The sequence below is a fragment of the Typopeltis vanoorti genome, chromosome 3 (assembly GCF_054136105.1).
Source record: "Typopeltis vanoorti isolate ZY-2024b chromosome 3, IOZ_Tvanoo_1.0, whole genome shotgun sequence".
Classification (NCBI taxonomy): domain Eukaryota; kingdom Metazoa; phylum Arthropoda; class Arachnida; order Uropygi; family Thelyphonidae; genus Typopeltis; species Typopeltis vanoorti.
In genome coordinates, this window is record NC_143551.1 from 117280088 (window position 1) to 117297630 (window position 17543).

Sequence of the window (17543 nt, forward strand, 5' to 3'; positions counted from 1 at the left end):
GCAAAGTATACTCTATTTGATCACAAAAGAAATGAAGAAATTATGAAAGAATTAAACCAAGAATCAGTAATAGAAAAAATTTAAAAATATAAACATAAATGGATGGAACACATTCAAAGAATAAAAATAGAAAGATTACCAAAACAAACCTTAAAGTACAAGCCATTAGGAAAAAGAAAACCAAGACGTCCTCTTAAATGATTCAACGATGACTTCTGAGGCCGGAACAAGCCATGCTAAGCCTAAATCCTTGATACACATGATGATGATTTCAACCTGACCACTGTTTGTATAAAAAAAAAAAAATTAGGTAGAATGAAATTTTTTGTCCAGAGACAAATCACTATAACACAATGAAGCAGTATGTATACTTACAGAAAATTTGTTCTAAAATATAACAAAATAATTATTACATCTCAATGACTACCTATGTTGTCTGTATCTTGAATAACTCTAGGTATTGTTACTTTTAAACAATACTTCACAAAAAAATTACTTTTTCGATGAATCATGGAAGAGTTCATCAAAAAATTATCAGTGAATTGTTTTTTCAATCAATTGCATTTGCAACGAACTGTCGCGCAATGAATTGTGGTTCTACAAATTGTTTATTGCCATTCATTAAATTGTTGTTCGATGAATTCTTTATTTGATGAATTGTCATTCAATTAATTGCCATTCAATAAACTGTCTTTCGATCAACTGTTTTCGGTGAATTTTCATGGAACCCAGAATTTTTTTTTTATAAATGTATCTTAATATTATTTTCTTTTTTATATACTGATATGTGAAGACTCAATTCACTTAATTATTGTTGTAGTTAAGATTGATTTTTAAGAATACAAAATAATTATCATAATATGTATATCTATAATCTTACTTGTGTGCTTAGATTTCAGTACAGAAATCTCATATCACTGACAGCTTACTTTTTTACAATTGGCACAATTAATGACCAACATTTAATAAATAATAATAAACCAAACTTTTTACAAATAATAGTAGTTCAAACTTTTTAAATAAGACCAACTTTTTATCTTAAAACAATCAAATCATCATAAAATAAGAAAAAGGATATCATATGGTATGAAAGGAAAAACAATTGAAAACATTAATTCTGTATGGTTTAAATGGACCTCTATACGGAGCAATACATTACATACTCTGCAAAATGAAGGTTGTTCATTCTGATGTAAAATCAGTATATGGTAATGTGCAGTAATTTCTACTCTTATTTATCATCTATATGGACCACACCATTAAGGAGAGTGATATTACACACAATATTCAAATAGGAGATATTAAGCTTTGTTCCTCTCTTCATGCAGATGTTATCCTCTTAAACCTGTGATAATTCTTCAAGTCTTTTGGTATGAAAATCAGTAATAAAAAGCTAAAAGGCAAGAAAATATAAAACATCAACTGTATTTTCAGAACTGAATGGATTATACATTTCAGCTAATTATGCACAATAATTAGCAAAATATCAGATTAAATTATAAAATTAGAATAAGTAAGATCAGCATGGTGAGAAATAAAACAGTATAATCCATATGGAACAAGAAAGAAATCAGCTAAAACTCCACAGTGAACAAGAGTTCAAATCAATTTTAACTATGGATCTCAAAACTAGAACAGAAAAAAAAATGGCTGAGAATGATGACTACAGATAGTGTGTGTGTGTGTGTGTGTGTGTGTGTGTGTGTGTGTGTGTGTGTGTGTGTGTGTGTGTGTGTGTGTGTGTGTGTGTGAGAGAGAGAGAGAGAGAGAGAGAGAGAGAGAGATCAAATTACTTCAATGGCATGGCCATGTTAAAATTAAGATATCAGAAAACTTGATATACTTAATATTCAAGAATACGTAAGCAGAACAGAGATAATCTAAAATGGTTATCATGGTCACTTAAATGGAACGGTAAGTGAAAGAGTAGCAAAACATGTTTGAAGCAAAAATGGCAGAAAAAAGTTCAGAGGAAGACCAACATGCAAGTACATGAGGGCCAATGCAGTTAAGTAGGTTCAGAAGATCAAAATGCAAGTTTCACAACTACATTTTCAAAAAACTCATCAACTTTCTTGCAAAATGTTAAATTATTTGTCAGGTCTCTGATTTACCACAAACTAGTCATGAAATGTGTTGGAATAATATCTATTACACTTCAAAGATATACTCCAAAAATTATAATGATCTGATATATACTACTCAAAAAAGGGGATATTTTGGTTTTCTTGTAAATTATAAAGTTATAAAAATAATTTACAAATGTAACACATTTATTTTAAAATATTCTTAATATTCTCTAAACGTGTCTTAGCTGTATTAGCATGGATAAAAGCATGGCTTGCTGTGCTCACTTCCACAGTACATAATTATCACTTCAATTATAAACTTGTCACCTACCACCCATTATTTTGTTAAAAATGACAGAGCAACATGGTATCCCGGAATTCATGGGTGGAGAGCCATTGGTCGATTAGAAACTGGATAAACGCAGCAAGTTGTTGTTGTTGTTGCTCAAGCATGTCATCTATCTCAAAGTGCAATTTTGCAACTTTGGAATCACTTTCTGGAGACAGGAAATGTTTGAAATTGTCTTCATGCCATAGGTTTATATGCTCGAAGACCAATGGTTTGCATTCCACTTACTACAAATCACAAAAGAGCCCAAAGAATTTGGACGCAGGAACACCGCAATTGGATAAATGAGGATTGAGCTTGTGTACTTTTTAGTGACAAGTCTAGGTTCAGTCTGCAACAAGATAATCGATGAATCTTGATATGGCATGAAAGTGGAACAAGAAATAATCCACAGTTTATTCATGAAAGACCCCAACATCAAGGTGGGAGTTTGATGGTTTGGGATAAGTATAGGCGTCCATATGGACTTCTATTTTATCAGAAACGATTCCTTAACAGCCCAAAGATATTGAGATGAGATTTTGGCACTTATAGTTCATCCATATGCTGCTGCAACTGGCCAAGAATTCATTTTTATGGATGAAAATGCTCGTCCACACCGTGCAAAGTTGGTACAAGAATGGTTGGAGGAAGAAGGTATCGAGCAAATCGACTGGCCTGCGTGTTCACTGGATTGTAATCCAATCGAACATGCCTAGGATGCTTTAGGTAGGCACGTTTCTGCTTGACTGGTGCCACCAAGATCACTTCAAGAACTAGAAATTGCTCTCACAGAAGAGTGGAGAAACATCCCACAAGAACTGTTTGATCATCTTATCTGGTCCATGCAATCAAGATGTACCACTGTTTTGGCTATTAATGGAGACTATATGCCTATTAAAAATTAACAAAAGCGTTTTTAGCTATTCTTATTGTTATTCTTATTCAAATTATCATCATCGTCGTCATCATCATCAAATTCCTGACATTTATTCTCAAGGGGTGTACAGGATATGATAGTACTACATGAAAAATTTACATCATTACTAATTTCCTATCTACAATTTTCCTCCAAATCAGTCTGTTACTTGTCAAGACTCCAACATTATCAGATCTTATATTTCTATCGTATCAATCCACCTATATCTTGGTCTTCCTCTGGGTTGTTTTGCTGTCACCCTGGCAGAGAACACTTGTTTTGCTAATCTTTCCTCGCCCATTCTGTTTAGGTGACCATACCACCTGAGATTAGCTCTGCTAACGCATTCCTGGATGCCGACAATGTCAAGTTCTTTCCTAATATCCTCGTTTTTAATATGATATTGCCATTGATGATATCTGTTCAAGCCTCAAAACTTTCTCAGGACTCTCATATCTGCGGTCTCTAGTCTTTGGTCAAGTGTTTTACTTCTGATCAAGCTCTCACATCCATAAGTTAAAACTGGTTCGAACACTGTCTTGTATACATCTAATTTAGTGTTCTGACTAATTTCTCTCTTATTCCATATGAATTTATTCAATTGACTTCCTACCATACCAGCTTTGTTGATTCTGTTGTCTATTTCTATATTTATTTAACCATCTTCACTAAAAATCGTGCCTAAGCAGCTGAGTTTTACTTGTTCCACGGGTTTCCCTGTTCACAAAACAGTCAACATTTACAACAATTCTACCCATTTTCATTGTCTTTGTCTTTTTAATGCTGACCTTCATTCCATATCTATTACAACAGTTATTCAATTTAGTCAGGGAATCTTGCAAACTTGTAGCGGATTTATTTAGAAGTATAACATCATTCGAATAGAGCAAGGAGCTAACATTAACATCTCAAATTATGATATCATGTTTAATACCACTTTCCTTCATAATGTGATCCATATAGATAATGAATAACAGAGGGGATAATGTACATCCTTGTCTCACACCAGATTTAACATTAAACCATCTTCCTGTACTTCCTTCAATTCTAACTGCTGACTTACAACTCAAATACAGACTAAGTATTGCTTGATATAATGCTCCATTGACACCAGATAACTGTAGCATATTGAATAGCTTCTTTCTTGGCACCTTTTCATATGCCTTTTCAAAATTGACAAAACTTAAATACAGATCTTTGTTATATTCTCATGATTACTCAACTATTTGTCTTAAAGTGAAGATCTGATCCTGACAGCCTCTATTTGGCCTGAATCCAGCTTGTTCTTCACCAAACTTTTCTTCCACAATTCTTTTCAACTGTTTCTCAAGTATACTTGCATAGATCTTGCCAGGAACACTCAGTAGGGAAATACCTCTGTAATTCTGACATTCGGTTTTATTTCCCTTTTTATATATGGGTACTATGAGAGCAACTCCAATCATTGGGAATTTGTCCCTCTGTCCAGGCTTTCCGAACTATGCAGTGCAGCCACTGTAAGACTTTTATACCACCATATTTCAGCATTTCTAGTCGAATTTCATCTACTCCTGCTGCCTTTCCACATTTCAAGCCATTGATGGCTTTTCCTACTTCAAGTATGGATATGTATTCCTGACTGCATGCCTGGTCAGTGTTTTTTACCACTGTGCTATCATGCTTGTTTCATTTAGCAATTTTTCGAAGTAATTACTCCATACTTCAAGGATATCTTTTTCTCCTGTTTTCATGTCACCATTGTCATCTCTAATTCCTTTTACTGCACTCTTTCCTCCATTTCTAAGCTTCTTCAACAACCTCCAGAATATCTTAAAACCGTCTTGATATTTATTTTCTAGGTTCTTGATAAAGTCTTCCCATGACTTTTGTTTAGTTAGTTTTACACAGTCTTTAACTTTCTTACATTTGTCTCTGTATTCTCTAAGAGCACAAGCTGACTTATTTGCCAGGAACTTTTGATATGCTTTCTTCTTTTCCTTTACTGCCTCTTTAACTTCCTGTGTCCACCGTGGAGTTCTGATTTTTCTATCCTTGCAGACAACCTCACCACATGCCTCTCTGGCTGAATCAATTCAGGGTTTTTCTTCAAGGCTTGCAACTGAATCTCAGGTTTGGTTCCTGTTCTCAAGCTCTTTCATTTTTTCTTCAATAATCTTTGTGTATTTTCGTCTACAGTTCACATCTGAGAGCTGCTCAACTTTTATTAGCTTTAAAACTTTCTTACATGTTATTCTTTTCAATATGAAATTCAATCTTATCCTGCTCAAGACTAAATAGTGATCGCTTCCAATTTCAAATCCTCTGTACACTGTGGTGTCCTGCACCAGGGAGAAAACATCATTATCAACAATAACATAGTCAATGAGACTTTTCTTATTCCTTGCATCTTCTCTCCATGTGAATTTGTGCACATTTATGTTGGCACATGGTGTTAATAATAACCAGTCCATGTCCTGAGCAGAAATCTAACAGATATTTGCCATTATTATTAGCTTTGGTCTTTTCTCCAAATTTTCCCAAAATATTTTTGTATGTCTGAAAAGCATTTTCTACTCTGCTGTTTAGATCCACAACAAGGATCAGCTTTTCCTTTTTCATTGTGTCAGTTGCTTTTTCTAAAGCCTCAAAAAATTCTTCCACTTCTACCTTAGTAGAATCTTCTGTGGGACCATAGGCACAAATAAGTCTCATTGTCCAATTCCCCATTCTGATATTTGCCCACATCACTCTACTTGAGACTGCCTGCCATTCAAGAAGATTAGCCTCATATTTTGTGTTGAATACTATGGCTACTCCTTCTTTTCCTTGATCGTCATTTCCTGAAAATAACATTTTATATTTATTGTTCAGAAAGATCTCACCAGATTTTGTCTTTTTTGTTTCAGTCACCCCTATTATGTCAATCTGGTACTTATCTAATTCCTCAGCTAGCTCCATTTCTTTGCTATTCAGGCTTCTTATGTTGATAGTACCGATCTTCAATTCTTGTGATATTGAGTTGGGGTGTGTTTTAGGATTTGTTCCAGTAGCTGACTTTTCGCTGTTCGCCCTGGTTCCCTGGCAAAAACAAAGAGGCCTTGTTTAACCAGGCGACACCCCAGCTGGCAAGAAATTTTGTCATGTTGTACCATCATTTTCTATATTGGTTTAAGCGAATAAGAATACAATTTGGTCAGCTAAATCCCAAATTGCCAGCCCATCCTCGTTCGTTTAGTGTCCAGGTAGATACTCAACAGGGTGCACCACGAGAAGGTGAGGATTGGACATTAGGTCAGAAGCCCTGGTCGGTTCTCCGCATTCCTTTAAAGGCTATGTGGAGTTATACAGCTTTGACTCTTAAGCACCCCTTGTTAAAATTATTTGATACTAAAATGTGTAATTTGTTACATTTGTAATAAATATTGATGAGTATTTAAACAATATCTCATCAATTACATCATATCCATAAGTAAGAAATATATATTCATGTATAAAGTACCCAATAGTTATAATTATTTGCAAAAATTTATAATTATCCGATAGAAAGTAAAATATCTCCTAATTGTTCTGAGCAGTGTAGAATACTGCATGATGACTGGGGATATGGACAAAGGTTAATGGATGTCTGTTCAATATTGCCAAGTGTAAGATTAAGTATTTTAGACAAACATTTAGGATTGGACATTGTATTAGGGATAATTATTCAGGGATCATGTTAAAAAGAACACTAAATTGCAGAGTAAAGAAAAGCATTTTTTATGTTCTATTAGGTCACATCCAGACTACTCAAATTCTCACAGGAATGAGGAGGCAGTGGAGATAGTTCTAAGGCAAGTAACTATGATAAAAGATAAGAATGGATCTGTGGAATGTTGATTACACGAAAAAATATTTTGGAAACCTGGTATTACTGCAATTACTGCATTTGTTTACTGTAAATGTTCAAGTCTGATAACCGATAACCAGATAAAGGACTGGAGATATGAGAGCAACATACAAAATTGTAAGAGGATTTTATAACATATAAATGGAAACACTTTTCAATGCACTACAGAGAGAGAGAGAGAGAGAGAGAGAAGGTAGTCATCTATGAAGCTAAGTAAGAATATGTTCAGCTAAAAGGTATGAGATTAAGGTTTGCTAAATGAATGGAATGGGTTACAAGTAGAAATGGTGAGTGCTTCTTCAGCAAATGAGTTCATGAAGATATATGATAAGTGCTGTATAGGATCAAGGAGGATCCCACGATAAGTATAGTGAGATTACAGATTATCAACAATAACGCAGAAATTCCAAAAATGTCCTGTTTAGAGTAGAAAAAAATTACTTACCGGAGACCTTAACTCCTGTGCACTGAGAGCAAACTCACCAAATAAATAGACAATAAGCTTCTCCTCACATGTTTCATTATCAGGAACTAAATTAAAAAAAAAAAAAATGCAAAACAATGCCGTTTTAACAATGGTATGAAACAATTCCTGAAAAAAAACAAAAAAAAAAAGAATACAGAGTTCATACAGTTAATTCAAAAATTATAACAGACCTTATCTACAGTATATCAAATCTTTCATGATACTAAGAACAAACAATAAGTCTCAGTTCTAGGTTGGTCCCAAGGAGAGGATGGAAAGAAGGAAAAATAGTTCTGTTGCATAAAGTAGGCTCCAAGAATGAAGTAGCAAATTACTGACCAATCAGCATCTCAGGTACAATGATCAAGGTATTGGAGAAGTTGGTTAACGGAAAAATCCAGGAATGGGATACTGTATGAGAGACAACATGGTTTTGTGAAGTGGTAAGTCGTGCCTCAGTAATTTACCTTTTATAAGTGAGAGCTGAGCAGGATAACGATAATGGGCAAACAGTGATACTGCTGGACTTTTCCAAAGGCTTTTGACAGGAATACCACATGGAAATTCTAATAAATACATTGCAACAAATAGGTATAAATGCAGCTGATGGATATAAAGTTAGTGATGTGGATAAGATGGTGGTTCATGGAGAAATGCCAGACACTTTCTGGCATTTCTCCATGAACCACCTGCAGAGCTCTGTACTTGGGCCACTACTATTTAATTTGAATATTAATGATATAGGAAATAATCTGATGGGAAATATTCAGTTGTTTGCCAATAATGCAAAATTGAGTAGAGTAATTGTATGTAAAAATGTTAAAATTCTGCAAGATGATTTAAATAGATGCAGTATGAGCAAAGGAGAATGGGTGTCAGTTTAATGTGGCAAAGTGTAAAATTATCCATTTTGGGTGAAGAGATTACAGTTAGTGCACTGTATACACTGATGGAACTATACTCCAGGAAATTGATGGAGCCACGGATTTGAAGGTTTTGGTAGATAGGGATTTGAAGTTCAGAGTGAATGAGTGTGTATGTTGCAAAAGTGGCTAAAACAGCTCACTGGATTACTTGGTTACTGAAGAATAGAATACAGCCTTGATAAGACCCTCACCCCCATCTTAACGACTGTGCACATATCTGGTCACATGGGTTTTTGGGGGAGAGGGAGATGAGGAGGAAGTGGAGAGAATCCAGAGGCAAGTGACCAAGATAGCTACAGGTCTATGGAATGCACCTCATGAGGATAGATTAAAGATTTATGGGGTACAGAAATTGGTGGCAAAGGGGGTAATATGATTTAGACATATAAATTATTGAAGGAGATTGATACAGAGGAAATTTTTCAGAAAAGGTCTGGTGGTGAGAGAACTGGGATCATCCTTGGACTGTGAGCAAGAGTACGTTCAACAAGGATGTCAGTACTAGATTTTTTTTTGTCTGGAGAGTGGTGAATAGTGGAACAGGTTGCCAAAGTATGTTGTGGGTGTCATGACTGAATGAATTCAAAGCAATGTATGATAGATATTATGCAAATATTGGATAGTGCTTGGCATAATGTTTAGGGCCTCACTCAATGAGTCGACAGTTGCCCATGTAATAATAAGAAGAAAACAAAAGAGAATTTATATTTGGAGATAATATTCCATCATCTTATTAGAATGGGATTGCATTTTTAACATTTAATGCCTTATTTTCACAGAAGTTTATGTTGAATAAACACAAACATTTTCCAATAACTGAGAAGTAAGCATCAATTAAAATTTGAACTCAAGAAAATATATATGTATATCATTTCTACTACTACTAGGTGGTAAACTATCTTCAATGCTTAGTGAAACACCATCACCTTTCTTAACGGCAGCTGGAAGTGCTTGACAAGATGTCTGGTCTCCAGAGCAAGGGCTCCAGTTTCTATTCTTCCCTCCATCATTTTTATGAGACGTTAAGTGATTCCCTTAAAAGACTAGCTAAAAATACTGGAGATCCAAACCACCTCCATTCTAGGTTAGGTAGTAAAGAGATTCTGCAGGTTGGTTACCAGAAGGTAACCAACCTGCAAGATCAAATGTAATAGGAATGCATCGCATCAAGTTCAGTTTGAAGCAGTGATAGAGGCTTCTGAACTAGCTACTATATGAGTCTTGCCTGGAGGAGAAGTTGAGTAGTGGTTATAATGATATCACTAAGATTGCACACTCTATAGAGGGGACATTCAAGAGTATTTCTTCTCAATACATGTCCCATCTTTCTTTCAACTATTCACCAAAGAGGAACCATAAACAGAATAACAATCACAGTGTCACTGCATTTATAAAAAAAAGTATTTCCTCCAAAAATAAAATAAAAAAAATCATAAAAACACAAAATAACGGTTACAAAACATAAAATAAATAATAACTTCATCAATATTCATAACATAAACACAACTACTGATGGTCTGATTGGCCAAATGAGTAGCATATCTGCTTCTAATCAATAGGCTGTGAGTTCAAATTCTACTGCCTGCAAGAATGTCTTTAGGAAAATAAAATAAAATGTTGACCTGGCCACACTCCAAAAACAGTCTGTTGGGAAATAAACTTCAGAACCTAATATGAGACCATCAAATGCTTGATGGAGACAAGAAGCAGCTCAAAAAAGTTCAACATTTGTATGTTTTAAGGGCAAGATTTTTGGAATATTTAACCTTTATACCTTTACACATAATCATCATATTCTTCCTAGTGAAGAACCTTAAATATCAAATGCAGCAACAACAACAACTGTATATCTTGGCTATCCAAAACCAGGTGACCAAATATGAGCACAATAGTTCAAGTGTGGTCTGATCAGTGCTTTATACAGTGGAAGAATCTCTTCCATATCCCAACATGTTAGAGTACTTATTATCATAGCAGCATTATGCAGTCTTTGCAGAGCTTGCAATATGTCCTCGAAACTTCAGTCTGCTGTCATCCGTCACTCTCAAATCTCATCCACTTCCTGCAGTACAGCATTGTCAATATAATATACAGTCTTATATTTCTGCACTACAAAATGTAACACCTTGTACTTATTAATATTAAAACTATAACCTCCACTCCTTTGTCCAAGTCAAAAGTCTATTCAAATCTTCCTGAAGGGAATTAATATCAGCTGTGCTGTTTATAATTCTCTCCAACTTTGCATCTGCAAACAACTAAAGATCCTCAGTTAGCTCACGATACACCCTCTGTCCAAAAAGAAACTGAACTTTTCGAAAATAGAAGAAACCAGTGGCACCACCTGTTGTATCTTTTTCTTGCTGAAAGCGGCAACCTTCATTAGTGTTGTGTCAACTGTTTATGACATTTGTTTCATTAGAAGCCGAGTTATAGTGCCAAGAGTGACAGTGTGTTTTGACGAACGGTCGGAAAATGAGTTTCAAACAGAGAGCTGCGATTGACTTTTGTGTTAAACTTGGTAAAAGTTTTACCAAAATACATCAAATGCTTTAAAAAGCATATGGTGATGAACATTTATCCTATACTCAAGTTCACGAGTGGTTTAAGCGATTTCAAAGTGGTCATGAGATGCTTGAGGACAACGAAAAGCCAGGCCCTCCAAAAAACTGGACTGAGCAAAGTTAACATCCAAAACGTGCGTGATTTCATCAAAGAAAACCCAAAATCATACGTGAGATTCATCGAAGATGAATTGGGGATTCCAAAATCAACTATGCACAACATTTTGACTGAGAGTTTGGGCCTTCGTAAATTGAATTCGCAATTTGTTCCCCACAAGTTGACCGACGACCAAAAAATGTACCGAATTGAACACTGCAAGGACCTCATTAAAACCGCTCATAAGGACTCAAACTTCCTTGAAACGATCATTACTGGTAATGAAACAATGCACCGGAGTGCTGAGTGGAGACCACCAGAAGAGGGGATCCGAAAAAAAGTCGCTTGGAGAAGTCAAAAGTAGAGACAATGCTGATTTGTTTCTATCACACTTGGACTATTGTGCTCAGATTTGGTCACCTGGTTTTCAGCGTGATGCAGACACATTAGAGAGGGTCTAGAAAAGAGTGACTAAGATAATATCAGGACTCTGGAATGATGGCTATGATTCCAATGGCATTATCCACAAAGAATTCATTCTGCCTGGCCAAACGGTCAATGGTGAGTTTTATCTTGAAATTTTGAAGCGATTCATAGCGAGAATTCGTCACATACATGCGTGATGCTGGCAGCTGGTCACTTTTGCACGATAATGCACCATCTCATCGTTCATACATTGTGAGACAGTTTTTGAGCAAAAAACAAGTTTGTGTGTTGGATCACTCGCCATATTCACCTGATTTAGCATTCTGTGACTTCTTTCTCTTCCCCCGACTTAATTTGCCGATGAAAGGAAAGCGATATGACAACATTGAAAACGTTCAAGCGGCAGTAACCACGACCTTCAACAGTATCCCAAAAACTGATATAAAAAACTCATTTAACAAATTAATTGACCATGTCAAACGCTGTATCGAAGCTGAGGGAGAGTATACTGATTGAAATAAATGATTTGAATAATCATAATTGGCCTGTGTTTTATTTTCTATCAAAAGTTCAGTTTCTTTTTGGATAGAGGGTGCATATCATTTACAAACAAGTTAAACAGTAGGAGTCCAAGAAAAGACCCCTGAGGCATGTCACTGATTGCCTTCCTTTTATGAGACACTGCTCCATCATACACAACTTGCTGGTATTGTTCAGCAAGCCGATCTCCAATCCATCTAACCAATATACAATCTATTCCCATCATTTGAAGCTTGTACACCAACTTATCATAGTAATCTATGAAACGCTTTTGCAAAGTCCAAGGATAACACTCATATGATTCTCCTTTATCTAACACACTCATCAATTGCTAAAACAAAAACTACCGTTTACAAATCCATGCTAACACTGACTAGAACTGTAGTTATACAGACTGTCTATAATTGGAAACTTCTGTCCTAGAACCATGCTGTTGAGTGGCACTATTTTGCCTTCTTTCCACTCTTTAGGAACCTTATCCACTACAAAACTTTTGTTAAATAACCAGGTCAAGGACATAGCTAACTGTCATACACATTCTTTAAGAATGTGTGGCAATATGTCATCCATTCCTACAGCCTTATTAAGATCTAACCCAATCAACATCTAATACACCGCTGATTCTTTCACTTCCAATTCTCCTAATACAGGTATCCCTTGATTAACACGATTAATTAATCCCTTGATGTTACCACGTATACCAAAATCGCGTTAATCAAATATAATAATCAATGGAAAAAATTACAATTTGTCCATGATCGATTACTGTATTAATAATTTGTTTTATATGTTACTCTTTTAGGAAAGACAAAAAAATGAATGCAAAATAAATGTTTGTACCTACATTAGTTACTGCAATTTTTTATCAAAAAAAGTTATCAAGAGTCGTTTGAACAGTTTTAGTTTTTTTTCTTATCAGCATAAATTCTATGATAACAAGTAAAATGACTCTCTAGACCTCGGCACACAAGCATTCTTCGATTAACATATGGATCCATATCCATTACTTGCTGCTTAAGCAACTCTAAGCTGCGAAATATTCCATCCAGTTCTTTGATTGTTATCTCCTGTGGAACCTCTTCTTCACATTCCATTTGTTCGTTGTCTTCATATGCATGTTGTTGTTCAATTTCAAGAAGATCGTTGTCACTGAAATCTTTTGAATTTGAATCCAATAATTCTTTAACATTTTCTGCATCAACATCATCAAAACAAGGTCTTCACCAATTGCGATGATGTCTTCAACCACAGGATTTGAAAAACCACCTAAGTCATTAGCACATTCAGTTTTTCCAAACAGCACTAGTGCAGCTAGAAGACACTTGCTCCCATGAGTCATGTTTTTAATTGCATGTTTAATGTTAAAATTTTAGCACGGTCTGCAAGCCCAGAGTGCATGGTCTTCACTCTGGGCTTGCATACCATACTCTGGATACTCGCCACAGAATAAGGTGGAAGAAAGCCAGAGTAATACACCGCAGCAAGTTCAAATATGAAAGACTATTCATGTTATCAGCCTCAGCCCTTAGGAACATGCCAAACCTCAACAAATTTAGATGCATGAGACTGCCCCAAATTTGGGAAACATACATCAGAAGAACTTCAGCCCAAAGGCCAAGAACACCTAATATCGCCTGCCAGGGGAGCACCATCAGGACTTTAGGAAAACAGTAGCTTCCTCGCTTCATTTCTTATTTGCTGTTATGTAGTGCTTGCGTGCACGTGTCTTTATCTTAAGTTCCCATGAAGATGGCAACGTGACATTGCCGAAATATTGGAAAGTACATATTAAAGTTGATTTAATTTATATTTCTAGTGTATGCTGTCAATTCCTTAAGTATTTAATTATCAAATCAATGTAACCTTATCATATCATGTAAATTGTAATGTAGCTTGTTTCTTTGTATATTATATGTATGTGTATACTCCAGATGATGACCTTAATATGAAGGTTAAAATGTCGAGTGATTATTTTGGTTTACATTAAACTGAGTTTTTTCTCTAATACAGCAGTTGTTTCCATAATTTTTACAAGGAAGCTTGGAGTTATGGTGAATAGGAAACTGATGTTCAAAGGTCACATTGCAAAAAAAAAAGTTAAATGTACAACTCAGAGGATAATTGCAATGCTGAAATGAATACTGATATGCATGAATAAAGAAGTCATTTATTGTGTTTACGAAGCCTTGATATAAGCCACACTGGTTAATGTAAAGCCACATTACTCAACACTGGCATGTCATCACCCATCAACAAGAAGCGGTATGCAAGATGATTAGTAGAACAAGAACAAATTCCTCTTTGTGAACCCTGCGTAGACTAGATTGCCACACTTTAATTTCAATATTAAACTGATAGAGATTGTTGTTATTCTCTTGGTTCCATGGTGTTTACACTGAAATATTAATTTTTGTTTTATAATCACCTGTTATCTATGTAGGAAACATATTATCACATGAAGACCAGGAACAGGGGATATCTGAAACACTCCAGTTCCAATTCTGATAGAGTGATGGTAGGTCAGATCCAGTCATCAAAGTGCACAAGCACTTTACAGAAGGCATCACTTGCAGAAACATAGACTTCAGATCCATAAATGAGTTTTGATATGATAACTGCTCAATACAAGCAGAGCAATGAACGCTTGTCTGCAACCAAGAGATAGGATGTGAAGGATGTTCATCTTTCTTTCAACTTTGCTTATCCAATAACTTTGCTTCTATTGCAATTGAATTTGCTGCATCCCAATCTTAGTTCTGGATCTGGGTGAAAATGCATTTACATTATAAATATACAACAACTGTTTCTGTTGCAAAATTCTGAATCCATTAGTAAAGCAAGCAAGCAAGCACATACCAGAGCAAACCATACCAGAATTACCATGTACATAAGAAAGGTCTGTCATCTCTTCATTAATGCTGCATCCCAATCTTAGTTCTGGATCTGGGTGAAAATGCATTTACATTATAAATATACAACAACTGTTTCTGTTGCAAAATTCTGAATCCATTAGTAAAGCAAGTAAGCAAGCACCCAGTTTGAAAGATGATCAATAGCTTGTTGCATGTACTTTTTATCTTTGACCCTTGTATTGAATTGCCAAAACAAAGTAGTTACAATATAGGTAACATTATTGATGGACAAAGGATGTTCAAAAGTCTTATTATAGCATATCCTTAAAAATAATTAAAGTGATAGCAGAACCATACCAGAATTACCATGTACATAAGAAAGGTCTGTCATCTCTTCATTAAGAGATGACAGAGCTTTCTTATTTCTATTGGAGTTCTTCAGAGAGACTCATCTCTTTTTATTATTACCACTATGTTTTCAGACGGACAGAGAATGGGTATAGAATAAGTACCAAAGATTCAGAAGGACAAACACATACAAGCAATATCTGCTTTGTATATGATGTTACACTAATCAACTAACATTCAGATTGATTGCCAAAAACCACTTAGATAATTTATATAGAAATGTAGTACTGATTGGACTGCAGTTCAAAAGCAGTAAATTGAAGTCTAATAAAACAGAACAAAAGAAGTCAGACTCCCAACCCTTCACAAGCTAACTGACCACACTTTGGAAGAAGTAAAGATTTTCAGCACCTTGGCTCTTACAATGATACTTTAACTCACAAAGTTAAAAAAAAACTACAAAGCTCTTCAATTCCATAAAGGCCTAACTAATATCTGGAAATCCAATCTCATCACCACTTCTTCTGCATCCCACTTAAGTAGGGTCGCTTTTTTGTAGTGAGTCTCCTCCACAACTTCCTGTCTTGGGCTGTAGCCACATCCAAGTTCTTCATCCTCAAGTCCTCCTCCACCATCTCTCTCCATCTCTTCTTTGGCCGCCCACACTTCCTCCTCCCCTCATCCATCTGCATGACCTTGCTTCCCACATATTCTTCCTCCCTCCTCATCACATGACCAAACCATCTCAACCTTGCCTCCTGTATCTTTGCTCCTAAGTTCGTAACTTTCACCATTTCCCTTACATAGTCATTTCTCAGACGATCCCTTCTGGTCACAATGCACATCCACCTAAGCATTCTCATCTCTGCTACCTCCATCCTGCTGATGTTATATTTCCTCAGGGCCACAGTTTCTATAGCATACGTCATAGCTGGTCTCACTACTATCCTGTAGATTTTGCCTTTTAGACTGATCAGTACCCTCTTATCGCATAACACTCCAGCCATCTCTCTCCAGTTCCTCCATCCTGCTTGTATCCTGCATCACATTTCCTCCTCAGCCTCACCATCCTCTTTCATTGTTGAACCTAAGTATCTAAAGTCACTGACCATCCTGATGACATTTCCTTCCAGCTCCAGATCTGTCTACTGGCTGCCATCCACTTTGCAACACATATACTCTGTCTTTACTCTGCTCAGTCATCACCTCTCTCTTCCAGTACTTTCCTCCAACTTTCCAGTTTAGCTGCCACTTCTTCTCTTGATTCTGCACACAGCACGATGTCATCTGCATACAACATAGTCCAAAGAGCGTCTTCTCTCGCCTCCTCTGTCACCACCTCCATCACAATATTAAACAGGAACGGACTTAATGTTGACCCTTGATGCAAGCCAACTGTCACTGGAAAACTTTCTGTCTCTCCCAGGCAGGTCCGAACTCTTGTCTTCACATTTCTGTACATCTCCTGCACCAGCCTGACATATTTCTCCATACCTTCTTCTCCCTCAGAACACCTCCAGACTTCTTGCCTTGGCACTCTATCATATGCTTTCTCCAGATCAATCCGTTGCTTCTCTCGAAACTTTTCCATCATCTGTTGTAACCCAAAGATAGCATCTGTCGTCAATTGACCAGGCATGAAGCCAAATTGCTCCTATGCAATCTCCACCTCCTTTCATCAAGAACCCTCACTAGGATTTTCATTGTGTGGGACATCAACGTTATTCTTCTGTAATTCTTACAGTCTTGTGCATCCCCTTTACTCTTGTAGATGGGGTCAAGAGTACTTTCCCTCCATTCCTTGGGTATATTTTCCTGTTGACAAACTTTTATTAACAGGTTCCCACAGCAGGTGAATTCCCTCTTCTCCAAGTGCCTTCCATGCCTCCACTGGGATCCTGTCAGGACCCACCGATTTTCCATTCTTCATCCTCTTTATGGCCTCCTTCACTTCCACTCTACTAATGTTCTGCACCATCCCCTCATAAGGCTCCCCATCTTCTCTGTGAGTCCTTGCATTTTCTTCCAAAAGCCCTCCAAAGTATATTCTCTATCTGTTTCTTATATCCACATCCCTCCTTAATACCCTTCCTCCAGTCTTTGATCTGCCTCAAATGTACGATATCCTTTGATGCCTTATTTC

The 17543-nt window shown here is 36.2% G+C and overlaps 1 protein-coding gene across 2 annotated transcripts in view; it reads right to left on the reverse strand.

Annotated features, from left to right (window-relative positions):
- LOC150108495 (protection of telomeres protein 1-like) overlaps nt 1-17543 on the reverse strand; it is a 492786-nt gene that overhangs the window by 400349 nt on the left and 74894 nt on the right. For both annotated transcript variants that reach the window (XM_090415908.1, XM_090415909.1), the window contains exon 3: nt 7627-7712. In XM_090415908.1, the coding sequence (XP_090272034.1) occupies nt 7627-7712 (86 nt within the window). The remainder of the gene's footprint in view (nt 1-7626; nt 7713-17543) is intronic.